Source organism: Porites lutea, chromosome 5 (genome assembly GCF_958299795.1).
Source record: "Porites lutea chromosome 5, jaPorLute2.1, whole genome shotgun sequence".
NCBI lineage: Eukaryota > Metazoa > Cnidaria > Anthozoa > Scleractinia > Poritidae > Porites > Porites lutea.
Window position 1 is genome coordinate 35003013 of NC_133205.1, and position 27060 is coordinate 35030072.

The 27060-nt window shown below is 40.3% G+C and overlaps 1 protein-coding gene and 2 non-coding genes across 3 annotated transcripts; 2 read left to right on the plus strand and 1 right to left on the minus strand.

The window, feature by feature from the left end:
- Positions 1-113: 113 nt before the first annotated feature.
- Positions 114-187, minus strand: Trnas-aga (transfer RNA serine (anticodon AGA)). Its single transcript has one exon. It is a non-coding gene; the product is annotated as a tRNA-Ser (tRNA).
- A 537-nt stretch (positions 188-724) lies between these two features.
- Trnas-aga (transfer RNA serine (anticodon AGA)) lies at positions 725-798 on the plus strand. Its single transcript has one exon. It is a non-coding gene; the product is annotated as a tRNA-Ser (tRNA).
- A 3220-nt stretch (positions 799-4018) lies between these two features.
- Positions 4019-11121, plus strand: LOC140936736 (proto-oncogene tyrosine-protein kinase receptor Ret-like). The gene is made up of 4 exons (XM_073386219.1): positions 4019-4191; positions 9321-9361; positions 9717-9813; positions 10518-11121. The coding sequence occupies exons 1-4, from the start codon at positions 4079-4081 to the stop codon at positions 10759-10761; spliced, it is 495 nt and encodes a 164-aa protein (XP_073242320.1). The 5' UTR covers positions 4019-4078; the 3' UTR covers positions 10762-11121.
- Positions 11122-27060: the final 15939 nt, after the last annotated feature.

The window sequence follows — 27060 nt, forward strand, 5'->3', positions numbered from 1 at the left end:
ACATTACTGCACAATAGTTAGGTATTCCTGTGTTCAGTGAGGCGCAATTCAGCCAAATTTCCCAATAAAGGGAGATGTAAAGAATCAACCATAAGAGGACACAGAAAAATCTGAGCCCCAGATGGGATTCGAACCCACGACCCTCCGTGTTCTAGATCGGATGCTCTAACCTCTGAGCTACTGAGGACTAGTTGGCGAGCAAGGGTCATTTTTGTGGGTTGGACTTGCGAACCGCATCTCGCAGTCGCACAGTCCATCACAAGCAACACATTAAGGCTTAACTGTATCACACAGTCACATTAATAGTAAGAAATGTCTCACTCATGAAGGAGCCTCCAACCAACCAACCTATGCCACTGATATTAATATTTAAAGGAAAATAAAGGGAGATGTAAAGAATCAACCATAAGAGGACACAGAAAAAATCTGAGCCCCAGATGGAGGGTCACGGAGGGTCGTGGGTTCGAATCCCATCTGGGGCTCAGATTTTTTCTGTGTCCTCTTATGGTTGATTCTTTACATCTCCCTTTATTTTCCTTTAAATATTAATATCAGTGGCATAGGTTGGTTGGTTGGAGGCTCCTTCATGAGTGAGACATTTCTTACTATTAATGTGACTGTGTGATACAGTTAAGCCTTAATGTGTTGCTTGTGATGGACTGTGTGACTGCGAGATGCGGTTCGCAAGTCCAACCCACGAAAATGACCCTTGCTCGCCAACTAGTCCTCAGTAGCTCAGAGGTTAGAGCATCCGATCTAGAACACGGAGGGTCGTGGGTTCGAATCCCATCTGGGGCTCAGATTTTTTCTGTGTCCTCTTATGGTTGATTCTTTACATCTCCCTTTATTTTCCTTTAAATATTAATAGCGGGGCTCCCGCGCGCGCGAAGCGCGCGTGGGACAGAGCCCCATACTCATGGAATATGGTCAACCTCTTTTCGTTTGGTTGTCACGTGATTGACCGAGCGTACGTACGTACGTACGTACATACGTACGTACGTACGCGTCTACAGATTGTACGGGTGGGGTAGGGGAGACTATCAAAAGGAAGGGAGGGGTGTCTCAGGCGTGTCTTGGCAAGTCCACATCTTTAATATAGGATTTTAAGACATTCACAATATGGTCAATTGACAGCTGTCAAAACAGGATAGCCACTGACCAGTATCCCATGACCATATCGCGGGCTCATGTGTCAACTCATCGAGGTGACGTGATTTGTTTGGAAGCTGCCCGCTGACCAGTTAATTGTTTTACTAGGTCGCGAACAATCTTCAATCTCATACTTTTACTAGTTAAACTGATAATGCACACATATTGGACATCAATGATTTGATCAATTGACAGCTGTCAAAACAGGGTACCCGCTGACCAGTATCACCTGGCTGTATCGCGGGCTCAGGTGTCGACCCTTCGATGTCAAGTATTTTTTTGAAGTTATCCGCTGACAAGTTACTAGTTTTCAAGTGATCGCAGGCTCAAGTTCAAGTTTGTTCTAAATTCATATGAAATATGTTGTGTTTATGTGCTACACAATTAAAATTTTGATTGCAAACTGACCTCGGACGCGAAAATTCAGCCAGCTGTTACAGGCAGGGAAGACAGTTGCTTTTGACTTTTCTCACCATGGTCACGCGTTGGTCACGCTCTGCGTCCAATTTTTATGCTCTGATTGGTCAAAATTTGACAGGTGAGTTCATGCGGAAAATTTATGCAGCATCTTGAATCTTGTTTACTTTGACAGCTGAAGCTGACAGAGTTTTGTGTCAACTTGTGATGTTTTTAAGTGTCTTTTTCCACTGGATGTGCAAAATGAAATTCAGCTGCTATCAGGAGTCCTCTGTTATTCATGGCTAGTTTGTTTATTGGGTTTTTGGTTGAGGAATACGTCGCTTCTCAAAGTCGGAAATCCGATTTCGGATGGCATCGTTTTCGTTTTCACCTTGCTTGATGCGTAAGAGTATTGCAAAGTCTGAAGCGATATTGGCTTTTCTTGATACCTTCCAGGAGCTGCATCTCGAATGGTAAGCCAGAGAAATTATTGTATTTGATGTTTGTTTTTTTAGATCTTATTTAATGAAGTCGAGCGGAGTTTATGCGGTCATTTAGTTTATGCACGTTTGTAAGATTTGAGACAATGATCTGACCGAGTATCAGGTTTGATATAAGCTTACAGAACTTTAAAAAGCCTTAAGACAGTTTCTCACCGCAAATAGACAGAAAACGTTCCAAAGAATATTTAGTTATAATTCTGGCCGGAAAAGAAAGCTTTGAGCGATTTTCTTGCCTCGAGTTCGTCTTTGAAAAAAGCAAACACCGGGAAGCCGGCTTAAAACATAAAGTTAACTTTAAGCTTGAAGACTCGGGATTTTAAGGGATTCTTTAATACTTGTCTTTCTGAATGAAAATTGTTGTTTCTGTATATGTTTCACCGAATTATATTTCTTTTATTGATTGTTAGTAGTCTCTCTTGTAATTTTAATCGCTGTGCCGATTGTTTTCAGTCGTTCAGTGAACATCGCTTGCAGGAGTACTCAAAATGCCGCGCGTTAATAAACCATTAAATAAAAAATAAACAGAATAAATTCTTTATAATGTTGGAGCGTAACTCTGTTAATGTTCATTCAAACACTCGCCACAGCTCGCACTACAAAAGTGAGAACCGGATGGTCGTATAGGTGATTTTGGAAATTTTTTTAACAGTTTATGAATATTGAATGAGTGCAATTTGTATTGTGAAATACTGCTTTCTGTCCGAGGTCTGCCGGTATGATAAAAACAGTGCCTCATACTACTGTTTCACCTCAGATGTGATGTATAAATGGTATAAAAAGTTGGTTTACACGCACCCAGATTTGTTGACAAGATTTTGCAAAGTAAACTTGTCGAACCCAAAAAAGTTGGCCTGATTTTTTTTCCCACTAATTAATCTACGGTGACCAAGAGCTATTATGGCTATTAAATGTGATCGAAGATGATTACCAGTTTTTGGGTGTACATATGAGGCTAGCTATCAACTCGATGTAAGATTTGGTTCACTCTTGGGCTGTTTGCAAATTATTTTTCTCTAAAACCAGGTAGCCTTTCCCTCAAAAGTCACATAAAATTGCCTCTAAAGTTAACTGAATTGTGGAATTCGAATACAAGTTTATTGTTTAATTTAAATTGTAAATTTATTAATGGGAGCCTCGCTTTTAGCCCTGGCTAAATCTATATATTATCAGTGGCATAAATTTCCCAATGTGATGAAAATTACGTGTGGCCGACTGTCCTAGTTGTTGTGAAGGTTGAATTCAATGCTAACGTTATGGGGAGTTGATATAACAATACTAATATTTATTATCTTTTTTTTTCCAATCACAGAGTTTCTTGTCAAGTGAAGGATTAAAACTTTGCCAAATTATTCCCGATAGTTACTCTGCAGACATGACTGTTTCACTAGGCCTGAGATCAGACTCTTCTAAACTTCAACGCCAGATCAACTTTTGTTTTCTTATTGCCAGGCACTATATCTGGCTCTGCAAAACAAAAGAAGCTATACCTCTATTGCAAGGATTTCTCAAACACCTAAAGACAATTTACAACATACAAGCACAAGCAGAAGCAAACAATGTTCTGCCCAAACAATGGTCATTCCTACACGACATCACGTAGAAACTATCGTTTCTACCATGGCGCTATTCCCAACGCCCCCTGATATTCTCTATGTCTTTCATCCGTAGCTTATCCTGCCTCAATAACGCCAACTATCCTTAAATAAGTTTCTTCCGATGCAACTGTGTACTTGAAGCATACGAAATGTAATAATGTTTGAAAACAGTAGTATTGTTAGCAATGTAAGCAATAAGTATTGTCAGTATTGTAAGTATGGTATGAATGTTGTAAATAATGTAAGCAGTGTAAGCAGTGTTCAATATTGTAATTATTGGGTTAAGTAAAGCAAATAAAAAAAAAAAAATAAAAAAAAAAAAAAAAAAAAAAAAAAAAAAAAAAAAGTGAAGGATTTGTCCATCGCGATTTAGCAGCTCGAAATATACTTCTTGGTGAGGATAGAAAGGTGAAAATATCTGACTTTGGTTTGATGCGACAAGTTGATCAGGAGGTTTACAAACTGAAGAAAGGGAAAAAAATACCATACAAGTGGATGGCAACCGAGGCGATCTTTGAAAGTGAATATACAACCCAAAGCGACGTGTAAGTGTTATAGAGTACAGCTGGATGTAGGGTCGTGATTTGCGACTAATGGGTAGCTATGTCATTGGTAGGAATATGATGACGTGGAAAACAAGAAATTAGCTGAATGAATTTTGACGTTGCCATGTTCCCACCAATGACAAGGTTCCAACCTTCCCTAGAAAAACCAAACACAACACACGACCCCCAGATTCGGTCTGACGAAGGGGTAACACTCTAAACATCAGCTTCTCTATCTCCTTACGGCGGCCAATCTATCTACCAGTTATCAATTCAGTTGATAAAACCAAATCTAAAACATAAAAATCTGCTCATAGCGGAATTAAGACGACTAAAGATTAGTTTTAAAGATATTCACGATTCCTCAACTACTCCTACATTTAACTTAATAAATTTTCATGTTGCCATGTTCGCACCCATACACCGAATGCAAATATGGCGGATCTCTCGATCGGCCCGGGTCTAGTTGCGCGAAAGCGAGGCTAGTGAGGCCTCGAGAGTTTTGTTATTGACTGCGCGTCTTAGCGACTCAGTCGATTAATATGGTTTCCTTCGAGTTGTTACTTGCTTAAGAGCCATCAAAGAGGAGATTTAACTCCAGAAGAGACGAAAGTTGATTATGTTCGTTTTGCCAAGGTTCCTTACGAAGAAAGAAATGGATTCAAGCGATTCGGCGTGGCGAATGGAGGCACTTTTCTGTCACGGAGTTAAAAGAACGAAAGTGTGCTCGCTTCACTTCAGAAGAGAAGACTCACGAAACTATTAGAATGGGTGAAAAAATGAAAAATTCATGTTTTAAGTTTGCTTTGTCCGTTCTCTTACTAAGGAAAGGTAAATATCCTCGAGAACGAGTGATTCCGCCGTCGCGACTTACCAATCTTTAGGCGCTCTCAGGGACACAACGACAGACAACAAGGCCGAATGTTTTCACAGTCTTCACGATCCTGTGTTCAAGAGTTTGAGCAGTGCCATAAAAGAAGCAATTTTTGGAAAATCGCTTTAAGTTTATCTCTAAACCATTTGACGAGTTGCTAAAATAGATCACGCGCGCAAGGTCAAATACAATGCTCGAATACTTGCACGCTCTTTCTTTGCCAGAACCTTTTTCGTTCTTCTTACTTTCTTAGTTGGCAACGGTTCCTCTGTTAGTTTTTTTAGTGCACTTTGGTCAAGGACTGTTCTTGAAATACGTCTCTTTCTTCTGGTTCTTACATAGTTTCACAGGCCACGCTTGTAGGATTAACAGGCGATTGTTATCGTTGTTGTTATATTTTAATGCAGCTGTTTTCAGCGTGAAATCTAAAAGATCTTACAGTCCACAGCGGATGCTCCCGTTCCTGAGAATGTTTACCTTTTGTTGGATAAATGCAAACATCTTGGAACAGCACTATCTCTTGGGAAAATTATTTCATTCAAATACTTTCGCGAGTCCTCCCATCTAAAGCAAGTGAAGCAAGCACACTTTTGCTGTAAACTGCTTCCCATCGCCGTGCCGAATCGCATGAATCCTTAACTTTCTTTGTGAAGAGATCTCGGGAAAGTAAAGGCTATTCCAGCTAGAGTAAAATCTTCTTTTTGGTGGCCCTCAGGCATGCAACAACTCGAAGCAAACCATATCGATCGACTCAATCGCTAAGACGCGCAGTCAAAACAAAACTCTTGAGGCCTCACTAGCCTCGCTTTTCGCAACTAGACCCGGGCCGGCCGAAAGGTCCGCCATATTTGCATTCGGTGTATGGCAGAGCTCCAACCTCCCATATAACAGCCAAATACAACTTACAATCCCCAGACTCCCTCTGACAAAAGGCTACCGCTAAAAACGTCAGCTTCTCTATCTCCATACAGTGGCCAATCTACCAGTTATTAAAGACATTTATTATCCTACTTTCTGAAGAATTATCTAAGTCTGTCAGTGAAAATAATGTTTACATACCTGTAAATAAAAAAGCTGTGCACTTGCAACGTCAGGACGTTAATACCAGGCTCTTCTGAAGACCTGGACGAAGCTGACTTCATGTTCGTAAGACAGAAATCATCAATATGGAACTAAGCAGACTGTGAATGAACGTCGTCGCTTTTCTAGAGACGAGGCTGTCAGATTCAGGATCTGTCATGGAAAGAAATGTCCTCTTTTTCTGACAAAGGAAATCACCAGATGAGACCAGTGAACATGGCGTTGGTTTTTACGGTCAGCAATACCCTGCTGGGATCCATCGCCTCATCTGCAGATGGAAGCGAAAGAATTTTCTCGCTACAACTCCACTCATCGGTGGTTTTGTTATCTCTGATCAGTGCCCATGCCCCGATTCTGTCATCCCCAGGAGAAGCGAAGGATAAATTATACCACGAACTGGCAATCACCATCAAGGGAATCACTGAGAAAGAGTTACTAACTGTTCATTCTCGATGACTTCAACGCCAGAGTTGGTGCTGATCAAAGGTCATGGCCCACTTGCTCGGGTCATTTCGGCATTGGGAAGATGAGCGAAAAGAGCCAAGGCCTTCTAGAGCTATGCCTTCATCACAGACTCTGTTTCAGGAACGCGTTCTTCAATAACAAGCCCCAACACAGTCTCCTGGAGACACCCAGGATCTAAGCACCGGCACCAGTTTGACCTGATTCTCACCAGACGCCAGTAATCGGAGTGCTGAATGCGATACGAATCCAGGCGCGCACAGTGGTAACGCATGTGATTGATGGGAAAACTTCAATAATGCTGCCTTCTCCATTTTCGGTAGGAAGACCAACAAGACTGCTGACTGGTTTGACTCCCACACCGAGGAGATGACACTAGCCAGTGAGGAAAAGAAGAGAGTCCTGGAAGCATACAAAGCCTGTCCCACTGAACAAAACCTGCAGGCCCTCCGAACCGCTCGCAGCAAACACCGCACGAAAAATTTGATTTGAACCAAATTTACTCGTTGCAAATTTGGTGCAAAAAAGTGCACATTACGGTTAAAGCAAGGGCAAAGATAGTAAATGCTGCATTTTCCCTCGAATTTACCACCCCATGTAAACTGCCATGCAAATGCGGTATATTTATCATCTTTGTCTTTCATTTCCCACTAGTTTTCACTTTTTTGCACCATATTTGCCCCGGGGTAAATTTTTGTAAATCCACTTTTTCGTGCAGTGAAAGTTCAGCAGACCGCCAGGAGGTGTACAAACGACTACTGGCTTAAACTTTGCCGTCAGATACGGTCAGCAGCTGATACAGGCAAAATCAAGGAGATCTATGATCGGTATTAAGCAAGCTTCATGTCCAACAAAGAAGACAGCTGCCCTTCTGAAGTCCGCCACAGGCGAGCTCATCCCAGATCGGGCGAAGCAGATGAAACGCTAGGCGCAGCAGTACTCAGAGTTATACTCTAGAGAGATTGTGGTAACAGAAAAAGCACTGAACGTCATCAAGTGCCTTCCTGTGTTGCAGGAGCTTTACAGTGATCCAGCCCTTGAAGTATTAAACAAGAATCTTGACTTGAATCTTGAACCTTGACTCTGGCAAAGTACCTGGAAATGAAAGCATCCCTACCGAAGTCCTAAAGTGCTGCAAAGGAATCATTATCAACCTGTGAGCTGCATGAAATGCTTTGTCCCTGAATTACCACAGGACACGAGGGATGCAAACATCCTCATCCTGTAGAAAGACGATGACAGTGACTGCAATAACCATCTGCATCTCTCTTCTTAGCGTCACAGGGAAGCTTTTCGCCCAAATGCATTAAAGAGGCTCCAGGTTTTGGGGGAGAGATTCTACACAGAATCGCAATATGGCTTCCACGCCAACAGATCAACCATTGATATGGTGTTCTCCATCCGACAGCTGCAGGAGAACTGCAGGGCACTTCGGTAACCACTCTTCGTAGCATTCATAGACCTCACGAAGGCTTTTTACCTGGTAAGCAGAGACGGCCAATTTAAAATTCTGCCCAAGATCGGATGTCCACCCAGGCTCCTCAGCACCATTAGATCTTTCCGCGAGGACTTGAAGGGCACTGTGGTCGTTGACGGTTCAACATCAGACCCCTTCAACATTCGAAGTGAAGTGAAGTAGGGATGCGTCCTCACCACGACCTTACGCTTTCCTGCTGAAACAAGCCTTTGGAGATGCAGCAGAGGGAATCTACCTCCAGACCAGATCAGACGGAAAGCTCTGCAACCTCTCCAGACTAATAGCAAAGTCTAAAGTCCAAATGAAATATCTGCGGGATCTCCTATTTGCCCACGATGCAGCCATCACCGCCCACTCAACCGAAGACCTTCAGAAAGTCATGAGCCGTTTCAGGAAGGTATATCAAGATTTTGAGCTGAAAATCAGCCTGTAGAAAACGTAGGTCATGGCTCAGGATGTGGACTCACCTCCAAACATTACAAGCTTGGAGCATGAACTGCAGTTTTTACATGACTTCGTTTACCGGTACTTTGGCTCGACAATCTCTGATGATCTCTGGACTCCGAGCTAAACAGACGCATCGGCAAGGCTGCCACTACCATTTCCAGCCTGACCAAGAGAGTATGGTCCAACAAGAAGCTGACGCAAAATACCAAAATCCAGGTCTACAGAGCCTATGTTTTGAGCACGCTGCTGTACGGCAGCGAGTCCTTGACCACACCTGCTCACTGTGCGGGAAGGAATGTCATTCCCGAATAGGTCTTTTCAGCCACAAAAGGCGCTGTTCGAGAACAACCAATGAGAGCGCGACATAACAGTCTTTCGAGATTGTCGGATATGCCAATGAAATGAAAAGAAATTGACGATCTTATTTAAGCGCGAATGTTAAAAACTAAGATCACTGAGAAAACCAAATGCAAACAAACATCATATTCTAGAAAAATACAATTCTGCACGGTTAAACAGGTGTCTGGTTGAATGTTTAAGTGTTAAATACTCGGCAAAGGCTAATTTTCGTCGATGCTGAACAAGTCTCTGGGCACAAACAGTCGTTTCTTACTAATGGCACCGCAATTAGCACCCTAGCTTGTTTCGTTGGAATGGTTGAGTAGTAGTATTTCTTTTTTTTTTTATTTCTGACTTATGATTTTTTATAATTTATAATTTGCTTATATATTTATTTTGGAAACTACATGAAACATTTAATCTTTAGCGCAGTAAAATATATATTTCCAGGTGGTCGTTTGGAGTTCTCCTTTGGGAGCTTTGCACAATGGGTAAGATTATGACGGAAAAATTTTAAACATTTTGTAAACAAGACTTCTCATGAAAGTCTCCTAGGAGGATCCGGATCTTGACACTTTGAGATTCTGTTTTGTGAGTTTTCTTCCCTTGACGTGTCTTGTCTAGGTATTCACAGGAGGTCACAATTGTCTCTTTTGATACTAAGAGTGGGTTGAGCTAAGACTTTAAGCAGTCTAAAATATCGTATGGTACTGACTTGTGATTAAGGAGTGTAACTTTGCCAAACAGAATATAGCTTTGTGTCTAGTCAGAAGCACACTTCTGGAATAATGTAAGTACATTTACAAAACTAAATCATTTTACACTTACAATTCTTTAACAATTCAGGTGGAAACCCCTATCCCGGAATAAACGACAAAGATCTGTACGGGCTAATCAAGGCAGGATATCGAATGGAAAAGCCAGATACTTGTACTGACGAACTGTAAGTAAGAGTTTAAATGATAAATACGATCAGTGAGTGCGGATATAGTTTAGCCAATGTAAGCGGCGAAAAAGTAACTCGAGCCTTCAGAGAAGCCTGAAAAGATATTGGACTCTGAGAAATTTAAGCTTTTTTAAAGCCTGCGCACGGGATACGTGTATTTATTATTTCCTAATAAGATATTTACGGAACAAGGATCAACGAATGTCATTGAAGACAAACACCATCACCATCGACAACAACAACAACAACATGTTTATTTACCTCATACAATGTATTTTTTACTTTCCCTTTACCTTTTTCTTTGCCCTTTACAACTCCACCCAGAATATGGATGAATTCTTAAGAATGAAGATGGAAGTATCGAGGGCTTTACAAAGTAACTTTCACATCTCCCATAATGCAACTTGTTTTTTCAAAAAAAACTTTGCAAAGCCTTTTTTTTAATTTGTCATAAGCTAGAAGGGTAAGGGAAAATTTCCTCACAAAGATGACTGTATTAGCTATAAAGGTACAAGTTGTGTATTAACACTGATAAATAAGATGAAAACGTATTTGAGATGGGAAGCGTATCATACTGTACGCATGCACTCATCATCACTCATTCCAATAAAAAAAATATAAAATAAAGGTTCCAAGTAGGGGCCTATCTAATTTGACCCTCTTGGCAGGTACCGCACGGCCCCTTATAATCATTGTCTTAGATTTCAGCTGGTGTTGGACTGTTGGAAGGAAGATCCTCGTAAACGGCCAACCTTTGATCAGGCCACGAAGATACTGGAGAAGATGATGATGGTGGGAAATACATATCTAAATCTTGATTTGGTAGATGAGTCAAAGGCGTGTTACAAGGAGCATGTTAGTGAAGATAAAACCACTGATACAGACACAGAGGATAGAATCGTCAAAAATCCAACTCTGTCTCAACCGCTCTTACCAGAAAACTGAAACTTGTTCCGAAAAAGGTCATAAAACTAGACATAAATAATTTAAGATTAGTAGATATCACGCACAGCTTTTTAATAAGCCATTTAAGGCATTCAAGAAAGAAACTTATGTTTACGCTAAGTTTTGAACTTTAATGGAGGCAGCGTGGACGGGTAGTCGGAAGAGGGTCTGAAGGGGGTTTAAGTTAAGCCATGAAACACTAAGCATTCGACACTGAACTGTGGTATATCCTGTCATATTGTTCATTCGCTCTTTTGCTACAATTAGCGAGAAAATTTCCTACTGTTTTAAATCACTTACGGTTTCTAAAAGGTGATCCATTCCAAAAATGCTGGCAAGATACCAAAAGGTAAGAAACAGACGTAGAGGAATTAAAGAAATGTGGCGCGTCTAATCGTCGACCATAGAAAAAACTAAAATGTTAGTCTCAGTCATGGAAAAAGAAATATTTCTAACCAATAGCCGTCGATACCAAGCCAAGCCACCCTATCTTGCCCTCCCCTCTGACCACGCGCCGGAGTTGTTCAACAGAAGTTCCAATAGGAGTAAGTAGCATCCCCGACCACGCTTGTAAATAGACAACTGCCCTGCCTTCTGCCAGTTGGGATTTAAACCTTGCTTTTAATTAATAATTTTAAATGCGGCATAAGAACACTTAATTGCTTACTCTAACATAGTATTTGAGTTATTAGTACGTGTCCCAAATACAAAGGTATGGGTTCTAGTTTCGATGTTTGGTGTGGGCACGAGATACATAGAAAAAGCTAGGGGAATGGCCATCTTGTTGGCTAGAATTATACAAGGATTAAGCCTATTCGTTTAATACTAATATACTTTCTGTAGCTAATATCAACTGACAATCCTTAATCTGTCCTGGTCTATGTTAAGAACGTGCTATAAAATGCTCATAGCTTGCATATCCGCTGAGCTTACGAGAAAAAAAAAAATTAAAAAATAACTAAAGGTTCTCATGATGCTAATGGCTGGATAGCGGATATCACTCAAAACATCCAAGGAATCATTTGCTCGACTCTCCAACCAGTTTTCCAACTCTACCAGGTAAAACACGGAATATAGTTAAAAGCAAAAAGAATCAGATAAGCTGAATTTTGATTGGCAAGAAGGAAAGAGCCTTAACAATTAACGATCGTTCTTAATGTGTAATTACATCATGTAGTTCCCTTTTGTCCATCAGCTTGTTAAAAATGTTCGCCATTGCAGAAATTAATGATTAAAGTGATGCTATTTACTTGACTCACTATATTTTCAATGAGTGATTTGTTTAACACATCGACAAACCCGAAGCAGCTTATATTATTCTCTCGGCTACGAATCGCATCGCATGTACAAGGGCCAACTATTTCTCCTTAAAATAGGACGAAAAGCAAGCAAACCAGGCAATAAATTTACTGGGCCAAAAAATAAGGAATTTTGAAGGAAGTGTTTAAGCTTAAGTCATTCTCTCATACTGAGGAGTTTACCTCACTTGTTTTAATTATTGATTGACAGGATCCAACAGTGGATGTTGAACAACCTTTGTAACTAGATCGATTTCGTTTCCTTTAGTGGTTTTTCAACTGATGAAACCTCATTTGTCCTTCCCCTCCCCCTCCCCCTCCCCCATTCATCCATGCATACGTAGGCAAGGGATCTGCAGTCAAACAATAAACCACCTCATCAGAGAAAATGTTTTTTCATTTACAGAAAAATATTGTCTACTTCATCTTTATGTTTCGTTAGTGTGTTGTTATCATATATAGCTTAACAAGAGAGAATCATTCTCCCTTGAGCTTAACCAGTGGGGGTAAAGATTTTTTTTCTTGTCTTTGAAGCAGCAAATGGATGCGCGGGCTTTTGGGGATAATTCTACTGAAATAGCCAAGAGTTGTTTACTTACTGTATGATCTGTTGTTGACTGAAGGAAAAAGGTCTTATTGTTGTTTATTTTAATAGAATCATCTACACAAAATAACAGAGAGGATACAAACAACTAGGCTCTACCGATTATAAGTAGACAAATGAATTAGATTAAACTTTAATTAACACGACCAATTCAAGAACTCACTTTATTTACAGACAAATCCACGAATACAATTATTTGTGCTCAAAAAAGACCTCCAAAGAATACATTTGAAAGAATTGGACTATTAAATACGCAATTTAGCCTTCACCGTAAACGGTTCTCATTTCTGAGATCTCTAGTGACATAAACTAGAGGAGGTTAAGATGGGAGTTGTTTCTTGCACCACATCCCTCTGCGGCATTCACTTTTCTTTGTCGGTGTTTCTATCATATCCCTCTTCTTTTTACACCAGTACCCGGGGGGGCAGCCTGCATCGGCTTCTTTCTTGCTAACGCAGTGGAAATCGCGAGGGCAATTTCTTTCTGACAGGATATCGATTGATCTCTTCTTCCTGCACCAGTAACCAGGGGGACATCCCACAGAGCGAGGTTCACTTATCATCGTTTTGCTTATCCTGCACCATTGACTACGAAACAAAACCAACACAGATTTTGAAATTTCCATCCTATTTTTCCTTATTTCTTAAAACTTTGAGGAAAAAGCAAAATATGGTCGCCCAAAAAGTCAAGCGCACGGCTTTAAGCGCGCGCCAGCTTTCGTCAGTATTCACCGAAGGGTAAATAATAAATGGGTAATTGACCCATTAGAACGCGCGAATAAATGCTGAATAACTGCTACTAACCCCTCTCCGCAGTCTTCTGGATTGATCTCGCGATCTACTACTAGTTCACTTCTGCGGCACCAATAAGCCGGGGGGCATGCCCCGTAGCTTCTTTTTGACCGGCACAAAAATCCCCGTGGGCATTCAGCACTGTCAAACTCCCGCTTCTTCTTGCACCAGTATCCTGGAGGACAATATCCATATGCCTCATCTTCTACTTTGGTAGATTCTTTAAGTCAACGGCATGCGCTAACACCCCGTATATACCCAGTAAAAGGGCTACAAGTCGTGTTAGCTGCTGCAACATTTCTACAAGAGAGGCGGTTGTGGTAAGTTACTATCAGATTATCGGCAAGATAAGTTTATCTCCACCGTCAATCCTAAGAATTGTTTATGCAATATGATGAAAGGTTTATTTAAAAAAAATACCTGTGAGTTGTTGTTGTTGTTGTTTTTATGACAGCTCACAGTATTAAAAGCGGTACTGAGATACTTCGCTGGCCCTTCGGCTAGTATTGTATTTGGAGACACAAATAAAGTTAGCATTCAAATTTAGATAGTTTAAATCAAAATGAGAAACGTTCATTCAGAGAGCTGATTACCTTTGAGTGCTTTGGGTTAGTTTCCCGGCCTTGTTGTGATGTGGTTATTGTATGACTTTTTTTATCATTTTTTTATTGTTATTTATATTTTTATGGTTATTATTATTATTTTCTTTCTTTTAGCCGCAGCTTGTTCTTAGCTTTATTCTTTTTTCTTATCATTTTTCTTATCTCGTTCTCGTAGTCTATTGTCACAAAGTCGAACGTAATTAACACTGGTTATTAATCATCATTAACAGGACTGGTTTACTTTGCGCAGCAAAAATGAACGTTTTTTTTTTCTTGGTAAGAGGCCTATTTTTCCTAGAAAGCCAATCTGATTAAAGCCTGACTCACCGCTTGCTACAAACCAAGTTTTTTTTGTTATTATTGTTTTTTCGCCCCACAGCGAGACGCATGAGCACTATTACAGTAGCTTGTCTCCTGACAAAACTGAATGCAAGGCCGGCAATACGGCAAAGGGTTGATTTATTTGAGGCCAATATTTCGGCTAACAAAATTAGCGTTCCCCTCAGGGCCGGAGTTACACTGAAAGAGAATACTATAACAGCTCCTAAGATTTGAATTTAAAGTTACTTAATATATTTATTTTAAACTAAAAATGAGAACAATAGATAGCAAGATAGATAGGTAAATAATTATACAATAAAGTGATTGATAAGGTACAGTTCAACGTTCGTTCGATCCCTGCGATCTACTCTCAAGATCGTCGCCGAGCAGTCTCGTGTTGTTCCAGGAACCTCGTCATAATCACCGTTCTTATTTGTGAACAAAACCTCTATCTGACAGGGTTTCGTGCCAACGCAAGAGGTTTCCGGTATATTTTAGACAAACTGCCTGAGCCAAGACCAAAAGTCAATATTCCATTGATGAGCCTGTCGATTGATGAACATTTTCTAAGCAACTACAAAATACGGCACTGTAACTTAACCTGGATGCATATCTTATAGGACACTTGTGCAGCTGACCCGTTCAATTCAAAGAAACTTTTGAGTGAGGGACTAGCGTTTTGCTCTACGAACCACAAACTGAGACAATTTACTTTTATATATATTATAATTTTCATAATAACAATTAAAAAACTTAAAGAGACCACAAAGATGTAGCAGCTTATTACTTATGATGTTTTAACTTGGCCTTGGTTTGATTTGCTCTTGACATGACCCAACTGTTTTATCCTCAGAGGGTGGGGGAAGGGCGTTGGCTCACACTCAACAAAGTTTAGACAGGGAGGCGCCGCCCGAGGGTCCAGCCTCTTCATCTAATACGCAGCAGTTTTTTTTTTTTACTCATGGCCGAAATGACAGTTTTCCCTACTCTTTCATATACTTCACCTATAGTGAAACAGTCGGGAATATATATTTTCTGTCACCAATATTTCGGAAAGCACAGCCTTCCTTCTTAAATATTCAGAAATATTGCTTAACATAAAATATATATTCCCGAATGTAAAATCAGCCTTGCTTATTTTGTTCAAGGAAGGAAAAAGGAAAAAGGAAGTTTCCTCCCGTTTTATTTTCGTGTTCGTACTATATATCTCAGTTTAGTGGACCCGACTATTTCTGAGCCTGGAACAGGTTACACTTATAGCTGATTAGATCCTTTATTAGGATCCGGTTCTTCTTTTTTGTAAAGTTGGTCCTTGCTTTCAGAATTAAAAAAAAGATAACCATTTTGGTCCTGGGAGCCTCCCCGTTTAAGCTATTATAAGGAGTATACTCCCCCCTATAATAAACTCCTGTATCTCTAAAGTCATGACCGTTAAATTACGCTGCTGCAATAACTGAGAAACGTAGAACACTTAACAAATTTCTGCTTCTTAGTTTTGCTTTGCCATGTTGTTTTAACCCTATAACTCTGAAATTACTTCCCCGGCCGAAAATTGGTCGTTGGAAAGGAAAGTACATGTTTCAATATTTTGACAAGAAATATGACGTTATTGTTCCCTGTCCCTATTGATTTCTTGTGCAATGCTTTCGTCGAGGCTTGCGGGGGAAGCCACCAGTTACTCTTCGTTTACGCGGTACTGTAATTTATGGGTAAATAGGCGTTTAGCTAAACGTGTTTTTAGTTATGAGAACACGTTGTCCTTGGGGATTTTTACCCGCTGTTCTGAAATCCAATTAGGATTAACAATAATATATGTATTTAGCCACAGCTAAAAGCGAAGCTCCCATTGATAAATTTGTAACTTAAATCAAACAATAATTTTGTATTCCACAAATCAGTTAACGTAAGGGCACATTCATGTGACTTTTGAGGGAAAAGCTAAGTGATTCTGGAGTGAAACAAATTTTGTATCGAGTTGATATAGCCTTATATATGTACACCCAAAAAATAGTCTTCGGTCACATTTAAGAGCAATGATGGCTCTTGATCACAGTAGATAAGGCGTGCAAAACAAATTCTTGGAAAACAAATCAGACCGAATTTTTTGCGTTCGACAAGTTTACAAATTCTTGTCAATAAATCTGGGTGCGTGCAAACCAATCTTTTATTTTTTTATACACCTCCTCTGAGAAGAAAGAGTACTATGAAGCGCTGTTTTTATCATACAGACCTCGTACAAAATGCAGTATTTCACAATTTTTCAAGACAAATTGCATTCATTCAATATTCAGGACCATAGAGGCACGCGTGGACTTTTAATTAGCGAAACCGTTCAAAAAATTTCCAAAATCACCTATACGGCCAGCCGGTTCTAACTTTTGACAAGCGCCAAATTTGCGAAGAAATTTTAAAAGAGTTACGCTTCAACGTGATAAAGAATTTATTGAGTCTATTTTTTATTAACGGTTTTATAACGATGTGTAATCTTAAAAAGCGTTTGATACGCTTGGCATTTTGAGTACTCCTGCGAGCGATGTTTATGAACGCCTGAAAACAAACGGCAAAGCGATGAAAATTACACTTTTGAGACTACCAAAAATCAATAAAGAAAAATAATTCGATAGAACATTTACAGAGACAACAATTTTCATTCACGAAAACAAATGAGTATTTAAGTGTGTCTAAGAATCCTCAAGTCTTTACTAGTAAGCTTAAAGTTTATGTTTTAAGCCACCGGTTTCCCGGTGTTGGCTGTTTTCAAAGATGAACTCACGAAAAGAAAATCGTTCAAAGCTTTCTTTCTACAGCCAAAATTATAACTAAATATATATTCTTCGGAAAGTTTGTTCTTTCTATTTAAGGTGAATTAATATCGACTAAAGGCTTTTTAAAGTTCTGTAGCTTAAGCTTATATCAAACCTCATACGAGGTCAGATCAGTGTCTCAGTCAAATCTTAATACAAACGTGCATAAACTAGCTTCATAAACTGCGCCGCTGGACTTCATGAAATTAGATATAAATACAATAATTACTCAGGCTTACCATATTTCGAGATGCAGCTCCTGAAAGCTATCATGTAAGGCAAGAATCGCTTGAGCCTTTGTAATTCTCGTACGCATCCAGCAAGGTGAAAAACAAAAACGATGCCATCCGAAATCGGATTATCGGCTTTGACAAGCGAAGTATTTTTCAACCAAAAACCTAATAAACAAACCAGCCATGAATAAGAGAACACTCTTGATAGCAGCTGTATTTCATTTTGTACATCCAGTGGAAAAAGACAGTTAAAAACATCACAAGTTGACTCAAAACTCTGTCAGCTTCAGCTGTCAAAGTAAACAACTTTCAAGATGCTGCATAAATTTTACGCATGAACTCACCTGTCAAATTTTAACCAATCAGAGCATAAAAATTGGACGTGGAGCGTGACCAACACGTGACCATGGTAAGAAAAGGTCTTCCCCGCCTGTATTTTAAAAAAACTGGCTGAATTTTTGCGTCTGAAGTCAGTTTGAAATCAAAATCGTAGTAGTGCGGGGCGATACTGACATAAACACAACATATTTGATATGAATTTAAAACAAAAGTAAACGTGAGCCTGCGATCATTTGAAAACGAGTAAATTGTCAGCGGATAACTTCAAAAAAATACTCGACCTCGATGGGTCGACACCTGAGCCCGCGATTCGGTCAGGTGATAGTGGTCAGCGGATACCCTGTTTTGACAACTGTCAATTGATGACAACATTGATGTGCGATCAGCTTTCTCCTGGGCTCCCAAAGTAGCTAGAAAGTGTGAGAGTAAACATTGGTATGCCTGTGGTGCGGACGGACGGTCGATCGGTCGGGCGGTCGGTCGGTCGGTCGGTCGGTCACGTGATTACCAAATTTTCTGGGATGGGTAGATTTCCTTAGCTATGGGGCTCCGCCCACGCGCGCGCTGCGCGCGTGGAGCTCCGCTATAATAGTGTTTCTTTCTGTCTTCAGTGGGTTGGAAGAAACAGGTATCGCGAACATTACGTACATTCTTCGAGTGGTTGGACAACAATGTGCAGGGCCTTGGGGCCACTCTCTCCAGTACCTGCTCTCTATTTTTGCTAGTAAAGTGTGACGCCATGGTTTCGCGATCCCGAGCTAATGCTGGCCTCACAAACCTCTTTGTAAAGGTTCGAAGTTGCGTGTAACTGACAGAAGGAGTGATGAGTGCCGGTAACGGTGACTGCGGATCCAAAATATGGTTGATTTGATTTTGTTTAAGTTGCGACGAACTTGAATTATTCCTCAGCTGAACTTTTTTCGCATTGCACGAGGCGTGTGGTGATGAAATTCCCAGCTTCTGTAACACTTGACCGTCTGTCAAATTCTTCTTGGGTGAGCCGTTTTCTGACGACTGGGTAGTAAGCACTGTATTTAAATCGCTAGAACATTTTGGTCTTAGATCAGTTAAATACGTTTCTCTGAAAGATTCTCTTTTATCAAAATAATACATCAGCCGACGTGAATTTTCATTCTCTCCACGAGATGAGTTTTGTTCAGTATTTTTCCCTCGGCATCCGGGACATAGCTTAACATTCGCGCCGCAAACGGTGGCCTTAGATGCGTCGGTCTGGCTGCAGCTTCATACGATATGTACCTACTGGCTGCTGCAGGACGGCGAGATTCACTCCATGGGTGCTTTGGTACTTGACTGTATAGCAAGGGTTTCTCGGAGTTGCAGTGTCTTGTGGTGTATTCGGTTTGAAATGATTTGGTGTCGAACCTGTCGAAGTACGCTTTATATCCTGGATACATACACTCAGATGATCAAACGATAGAAAGACTCCCGTAGAGAATATTGACCCATTGCCCTGTTGAGTGTTCTTCAACGGAAAAAAGCCGATTATAAAATCGATCAGTCTTAAAAGGATGGACAACGTTGAAAGAGGGGAGTTGTAATGCCATCCTGAGTTCGAATTTTTTTTTTTCGTGGAGGAGCTGGTTACTTGAAAATTAGCATCGCCAGTCATCAGCTCCTATCATATTTAATATAAGAACTCCAAAATTAAAGAAATAAAGTGATTCTCTTACAAGGAAAACCAACGAATGTGTTTTTGGTTTTTTATTTTACTGTTAACTATCGTCGGACTTAATCGTGATCAGAAAATGAGGCACTTCATAAATATTGCAGATTTAAACGCATTTTTCTGGATTCATTTCTGCTCAAAAACCAAACCTTTTGACAAAGTTTTCATCACGGTTCACCTTTAAAAGTAGACGATCGCAATTTTCTTTATTCGTGACAATGTGGGACGCAATCGAACAAGTGTTCCTGTTAACTATTAAGTTAAACATTCACCATCTATTGCCATTAAATTACTTTCTTCGTTTGGCTTTTCTTTTTTTCCTTCTCTTTCATGTCGACCTATTTTTTGTCCGTGAACCATTGGGATGTGTTGTATTTTGTACGTTTCCATTGCAGCATCTGGGTCACCAACTACAACCTTTTTTAGGAGAAAAGCCCTGTAAAGAGGAGGTTGGGTGTCCAATCCGCAACGGGTTAAGTTCACTAAGATGCCTGTCACTTGGTATAGCGCGAATGACATCAGAGTTATCGTGGTGGCGGTAAGACAGCCCTGGCTATAAATTACCCTTCTTTCCAGTGAAGAGATAAAGAGGTCATCAAAATGTTTTGATTTTAAAAATCACCCAAAAGTGTCTTCTTTTAGCAGAAAATACTAGTTTAAAACTAACTGACTTAGAAGAAGGTCTATAAAGGGGAGTAGAAAGTTAAATCTGCCAACAGAAAACTCAAGTTTGCCTTGAACGGTTCAGCAGGTTTTCCTGATAGATAGATAGATAGATAGATAGATAGATAGATAGATAGATAGATAGATAGATAGATAGATAGTTTATTCTGATTAAAAAAGCAGCCAAAAGCTGAATTAGATTAATCCTTTCAGTAATAAAATCTAATAAAAATATGAGAAAAATGTATGAGAAAAATGTACACATGTGTAGCTAAAAATTTAATTACAGTCGCTATATATAAATGTGTTCTTAAGTCTCTTCGTCTTAGCCAGAGGGACATTAAAATTCCTCTTTCGTCTTAAATTGGATTCACAATTGTTACGAGGTGGCAAGAGCTCATGCAGATTATGGTCTGAGTTACAAGTGATGGAATCAAAAAGCTTAGTTGTGATAGACTGCCTGCGTCGAGAGAGCGTCTCCAAGTTGGCTTGATGTAATGCGTCTCTATATGGTACAAACGGAAAAATAATTCGCATGGCGCGCTTCTGTAGCTGTTCTAGCTCTGCGGATAAATATGCGGGAAGCGCGTTATGAAACACCAGGCATGCGTATTCTGTTACTTGGCGGATACAGGTCAAGTAAAAGATTAGCAGATCTTTGGCGGGAATATTCGCTCTCTTCAGTTGTTTAAGAAAATATAATCGACTCGCTACTTTTTTACTTATTTCAGCAACATGACAGTTCCACCGGAGGTCGGATGATATATTTAGACCTAACAACTTAAGAGTGGATACTACCTCTATTGCTTTCCCGTTGATAACAATGGGAGCAAAGTCCGCGGCTGATTTAGCGAACGAATCCGTAGTTCCTTACACTTCGACTCGTTTAGCTGGAACTTGTTTTGGTTAGACTTAGCGATCAGTTCCTCCACATCAGATTGGATACGGCTGTCTTCCTTCTTGTCTTCCTTCTTGCAATAGTTGTGTCATCCACGTATTTCCACAGTTCCATGTTACTGGTGTTGATGTCATCAATCATGAGAATAAACAGCCACAGCCCGGGCTTGGTTCCCTGAGGCACCCCTGCCGGTACGTTCCTCCATTCAGACAAGCAATCTTCTACCAACTTGACTCTCTGCGTGTAATCTGTAAGGAAATCGATGATCCAAAACGATACGCCAACCGGCATGTCCAGGGCCAGCAGCCTCCTAGCGAGAAGCGCGTGGTCTATCAAATCGAAAGCCTTCCGGTAATCGAATAAGAAGACCCTGACGGTGGATCCTGTGCCATCAGTGTGTTTGGTCCAGGAGTGCACCATACTGATTAGCGCATTAGTTGTTGAGGATTCTGGGATAGTCCCTAATTGGTTGTCTCCGATTTTCTTGAGAATTGATGGTCGCAAGTAAATAAAACATGAATAAATGTTACTCCCCCTGTCACTTACTGCGGGTGATTACTCATCATGTGGGATACCGTAAACTTCTGATTATAAGCCCTGGGCTTCTACAACTTTGTAAGGGGTTTTCGGCGGAGGTGGGGGAGGGGGAGAGGGGGAGAGGCTTATTACCGGACTAAAAAAACGGTTTTCATGACAAAGTTATATAGCAGTGCTGATCAAAAATGCTTTTTGAATTTGATCGCTTTTTTAAGCTTTAAAAAGTCGTAAAAAGTCGAATCAAGTAATCGGCTCCTGGTCGAATCCATTTCACTGGCCAGTAAAGGAGGCTTTTATTGGCGGGGAGGGGGGGAGGGGGTCTTATAACCGGATGCATTTTTTGTTTACAGGTAGACGGGCCTATAAATGAGGGGGGGGGGGGGGGGGGGGGCTATAATCGGAAGTTTACGGTATAAAAGGCTAAGTTTAAATCTAGCCGGATTTTTGAAAACGTTATCGCCAGATGGACCTTTTGCGTCCAACAGTTTTTTTGTGCCAAAAACTATCGCCAAAGTAGCTATTATAAAAACTAAGAGTGCAACCATTGCTTTGATCTCTTTTCCCCTACAGTACCGCAAATGATCCCCAACCTCAAATGATCCCGAGACCGCAAATGATCCCCAAAATGGACCGCAAATGATCCTCGACCGCAAGTGATCCCCAAAGTCGACCGCAAATGATCCCGAAAGAAAAACAGGAATGACTTGGACTCAAGTTAGCGGATCATCGTGTCGATTTTATTATAATTACAATAAGTCAGGTTAAAAGCTAAATTTTACTTCTCAAATAAATATATGAATAAAAAATAAATGAAAAAAATCATTCAAGAGTAAAAACTAAGTAGGTAGGCAACACACGGCTTTTACCTCATGCTAAAATGCTGCTTGTTCCAATGACTTTTTTCCGGCTCTGGCGGGTAGATTATACCTCTGAGGAAAACGTTTTGACTGAGCAAATGTGATTTTTGCTGCTTATTTCATAGTGAGAGGTCATGACACGCATTTTCTGCGGTTATTGTTGTTTCTGGTCGGCATGATTTGCCCTTTGATGCAAGAGCATTTCCTTTTACCTCTTTTGAAATGCAGTACTCTTCATTGCCGCTAAATAAGGGTTTTAGGTTGTTTAATTTTCTCCTTAGTGCCTCCTGGATCCGAATAATCATAAGCGATTTTCTTTTAGTCCGTGAATGTGACGGTTTCTTACGATGTTTTGTCACGCGATAACTACCGCTTACCTGGCTTTGCGTTTCTCATTACCAGGTTTAGATTTCTGGAAACTGTCTTCAGCAAAGCACAACAAATGAATATACATAAAAACGCTAATATAACTACTCACAACACGTTCATGAGATTTAAGAAAGTTGCTATTTCGAAATAAACCGAAACCTGTGGACATTGATAAGCTCGGGGGCATTTTGACTTGTGTTTATGTTAAATCATGTCTTGTTTCGTAACGGGCACCTAAGTTACGAACAAATGTCTTGCTGTTTATCACGTAAAATTAACACTTCAGAGAAAAATCAAAATGAAATATTCTGGCTGATCAAGAGACTATAAAGGGGACAGAGAGGGCATCCCCCTTATACACCCTATTCCATAGGTAATTCGTCGCGAGTTATTTTTAACACCACAGATCTCAAGGGGGATTAGACAACAGCCAATCACATAGCGCGAATGTCTTCCGCGTGGATGACCCACGCTGAGAGCCACGCGTCCTTCACGAAATGACGCAGAACAAAATGGGGGAAGACGCGGAGAGCGATTTTGCTATTCGTTTTGTCGACGAAAACGACTACAGCGAGATTTCTGCGAAAGCTGTGTCAGCGAAACCGAAATTAAAAAAGAATCGCCCTTCCTCTCTTGCATAGAGCTAACAGAAGAGCAGGGAAATCCTTAACACACTGAATATTCTCTCAGTTTTACAGTTTCCGGTACTGTACACCCCCTTTCTTTCTCCTCGCTCTCTCTTGTTCTCCTTTCCTTTTCCTTCGTTACTGTGATTTTTTTAAAGCTTCTCGGGCTTAAGAAACCTTGACGCCTTTTCACTCAAACGACTGCAAATTTCGTTAGGATGGTTTTGCAAAAATCGATTAGAAATGTATCCCGCATAACTGCTGTCCTTATGGGGTCAAAACAGCACGTAATTGTTGTATAGAATCAAACCGAGCAATCAGTAGTTTCTGTTACTTTGAGAAACATACAGTTCAATCTGTTTTTTCCTAGAGGGGCTGATGTCTCAGTGTGCGAGACTAAGCTTGTCAGGGATAATGCTTGGTCAACAGTGCTCCTGCCAGCTCTCCTCCTAAAGTTGTCGAATTACGCCGAAATTATGCTTTTAGGAGAGGATATAAATTTGCCCCCAAACTAACAGTGAGAGTTTCTGTGCCAATAGAAAACAGTGGCACCCAACAACTATTTTCGGTAAAATATTTTTTCGGAGAAGCAAATAACATTGCCTATAATTTTCCATTACTTGAGGACGGCTAATAATAGATTCCCTACGATTCTCTGAAGTTTAAGTTTTCATTTTTCACTTCACAAGTGAGGCTACTGATTTCGTAGAAAAAAAGGAAACCTAATAGTTTTGGGATTAGAAGATGCGATGGAAAGAGGAATCAGAAAATGTCTCACTTTCGTTATACGTCAAATTGCATCTAAAATTTTCCGCAAAATAATACTCAAGCCCTTCTTATTTCGAAAAGACTCAAGTTCTCTACCTTAGGATGACCGAACAGATACAAATTTTATAGCGCCGCTTAGAATGTATTTCTAAAGATCTTAATGTACTCTGGATGGCCTAAAAAGTGTTTTCAAATGAATGTATTTAGGAGGAAACCGTCGGATGCCCCTGGAATAATTACAACGCTTGATTATTGTGTGTCTGTTTTAATTTAATATCGGATCGTGGATGACACAATATTGGTTGATTTCATGAAGTCGGGAAGAATATTACGAAAGTCAAACTACTCGTAAAATAAACTGAGGCCTTTAAAACAGAACTTTAAAACAGAACTGTCTTTAGAGTTTACCACGGATCTTCGTATTAAATTATCACGGCTTTAAAAGTGCTTTTTCGGAAACTTATGCTTATAATTTCCCCCAGTTTTACCAAGGAAAATGAAAACATAACCTTTTGTTCGCCCCATGTAAGGGAATCTGGAAAATTTCTGAATTGTGTCTGCAACACAGCCGTTTTTAGTGTCGTCACGCAACGTCCTGCGTTGCGTGACGACACTAAAAACGGCTGTGTTGCAGACACAATCAGAAATTTCTGCTTGTGGAATCCGCAATCCTGAGCATTGCAATCCGGAATGCAGCTTAAGGAATCCGGAATCCCACTAACGACTAAAAACCCGAATGCAAGTTCTAATACTGAAATCCTTGGCGCGGAAAGAATCCAACTGCTGTCTCAAATACACCAATTATATGAGGCGATTTTATGTTGTCTTGACCAATCAGTATATCAGCACAATCGGCAAAGTTCTACCGAGGAAGAGATGACCTCCTTTATAGATTCCATTCCAATTATATTTTGCACTGTTTCAGTTGAGCTATATATTACAGTTGAATTCAAGATAATTAAAGTAAGGACAAACCATTTACTGGAAAAAATCAGCCGTGACTGTAGAGTGATTTCATTGTCACGAAATAAAAAAAAAATTAAAAAAAAAAAGAGACTTTGAAAAAATTAAACGAAAGAAGCCAAGAAAATAAATGTTACAGAAAACTTAAAAATTTACAACATGTCCAAGCCTCTGGTCTGTGCGGCGCACAGTGTTTTAGTTGTTTACCGAAACGTTTCACGCAAGTTTATTGGTGGTTTTCACTGTCACGCAATCAAAATTAAAAATGGAAACCTTTTAATACCGAAAGTCTAGAATTTGGGAAATGAAAGAAGATACATATTCAAAAAGCCTTGCCAAGAACCAGGTCTGTGCAATATTTCATGCGCGATATATTCGGAAAAACGTTTTACCCAAATTTATAAAGCTTTGGAGACGCCATGTTTGTGTCCGTTTTAGGGGCACAAATATGGCCTCCGGAAACCAACAGAAACATCTGTTTTTGAGTTTTCCTATTAATGCGTGAACTCTTCGCTTGAGGAACTCATAAAGATTAAAGTAATATTTATTCTGAGACAAGGAATCTTTAGGTAGCAAAATCTCCCAAAATCGGTAATGTTTTTAATCCGCGTAAGAGCTTTCCTGGCCGTCAGCTAAATGCCGCGTCACGCAAAAGCCTGGAAATCCAAGCGTCCAGTGTCACAAAAACCAGGAACCCTTTTGAACCGAAAATTGGTTTGTGTAAAGTTTTAAAGGTGCTGTAATACTACGTGAAAATAGAAACTCAGAAGAAGCGATAGTTTCTTAGTTTGAATTTGGATGATGTCATGCCCAAGAATAGAGCTTTGTATGGACGTGCCATGCTGGTGTACCAACATGGAGCACCAATACGGTGACTACAAATCAACAAAGACAGCAGGTTTTCACTTTTGTACCGCTTAAAATGTATAAACTGCTGAAACCCATAACTGGGAGATACCTTTTCTATAACCAGACATCTCTGCCGAGGCGACCACTGTGGTGTCACGCACTGTGAAAATTTGGAAATTCAAAATGCTGTGTTTTCAAAAGACGCCACGGGGCTGAAAACCTCTACAAAGACTTATTATTCGGTCAACTTCAACCTGTTATACCCCTCAGAGGACCTCGCTATTTTGATTTTAGAATTTGATGATGTCATGGTGAAAACACCCCTATAGATAGATGACGAAATGAGTCGGCTACTGGAAGCGAACAATCACAGCCCAGGGCTTTTCTCATAGAAAATGGGAGGCGCGCCCCTCCTACACGCCCAACGCCTGTGGGGCGTGTGAGGATCGCGCGCTTCGGGCGCGTAAGACTCTTACGCTACATATACTCTTTACCGATTTCTTTACATGTTTTGAGAAAAAGCGTGACTGTCCTGCAGTGTAGACACACTGCAGGGTTTACCGTACGGTACTTAACTCAAAGGTGCTAGATGCTTTCAGCGCTTTACCTTGCCCTTTGCAGAACTCGGTGAGGTGTTTGCAAACCAAACGCTCGCTGGATATCAAGCCATCCACTGACCATCCAAGCGTTCTTTCAGATCAGAAAGCTTTGAGTGAGATCGGGCGAAGCATCCCTAGAGTAATTAACACGTCTTCCAGTCCAGTCAGTTCGGTTAATTTCAACAGAATGATTCTAAAAAAACTAGGAATGCCTCGATGGATCAAAGTCAAACAAAATTAAACAACAACAACAACAACAGCAAAAAACCTGTCACGCAGTAGTACAATCGCGTGCTGTATATTCATATGAACTTGTGTGACCTTTGGTGCCGTGAAGGAGTTGAGACAAGTGCCTCTTTAAATATTGACGTCGATCCCCAATATATCGGCTCCCGAATTATTTAAAATAAACCGACGTAGCTCATTCCGGTTTGTACTCTTATCACGAGTTCGTAATAACATTAAGGTAAATTCAATCTTAAGTTGGATTT

Bases quoted from the DNA above. Each gene is read 5' to 3' on its own strand.
- LOC140936736 (XM_073386219.1), top strand. From the start codon at position 4,079: ATGCGACAAGTTGATCAGGAGGTTTACAAACTGAAGAAAGGGAAAAAA. The intron at 4,192-9,320 runs GTAAGTGTTATA...ATATATTTCCAG, and splicing joins TATACAACCCAAAGCGACGT to GTGGTCGTTTGGAGTTCTCC. The intron at 9,814-10,517 runs GTAAGTAAGAGT...TCATTGTCTTAG, and splicing joins GATACTTGTACTGACGAACT to ATTTCAGCTGGTGTTGGACT.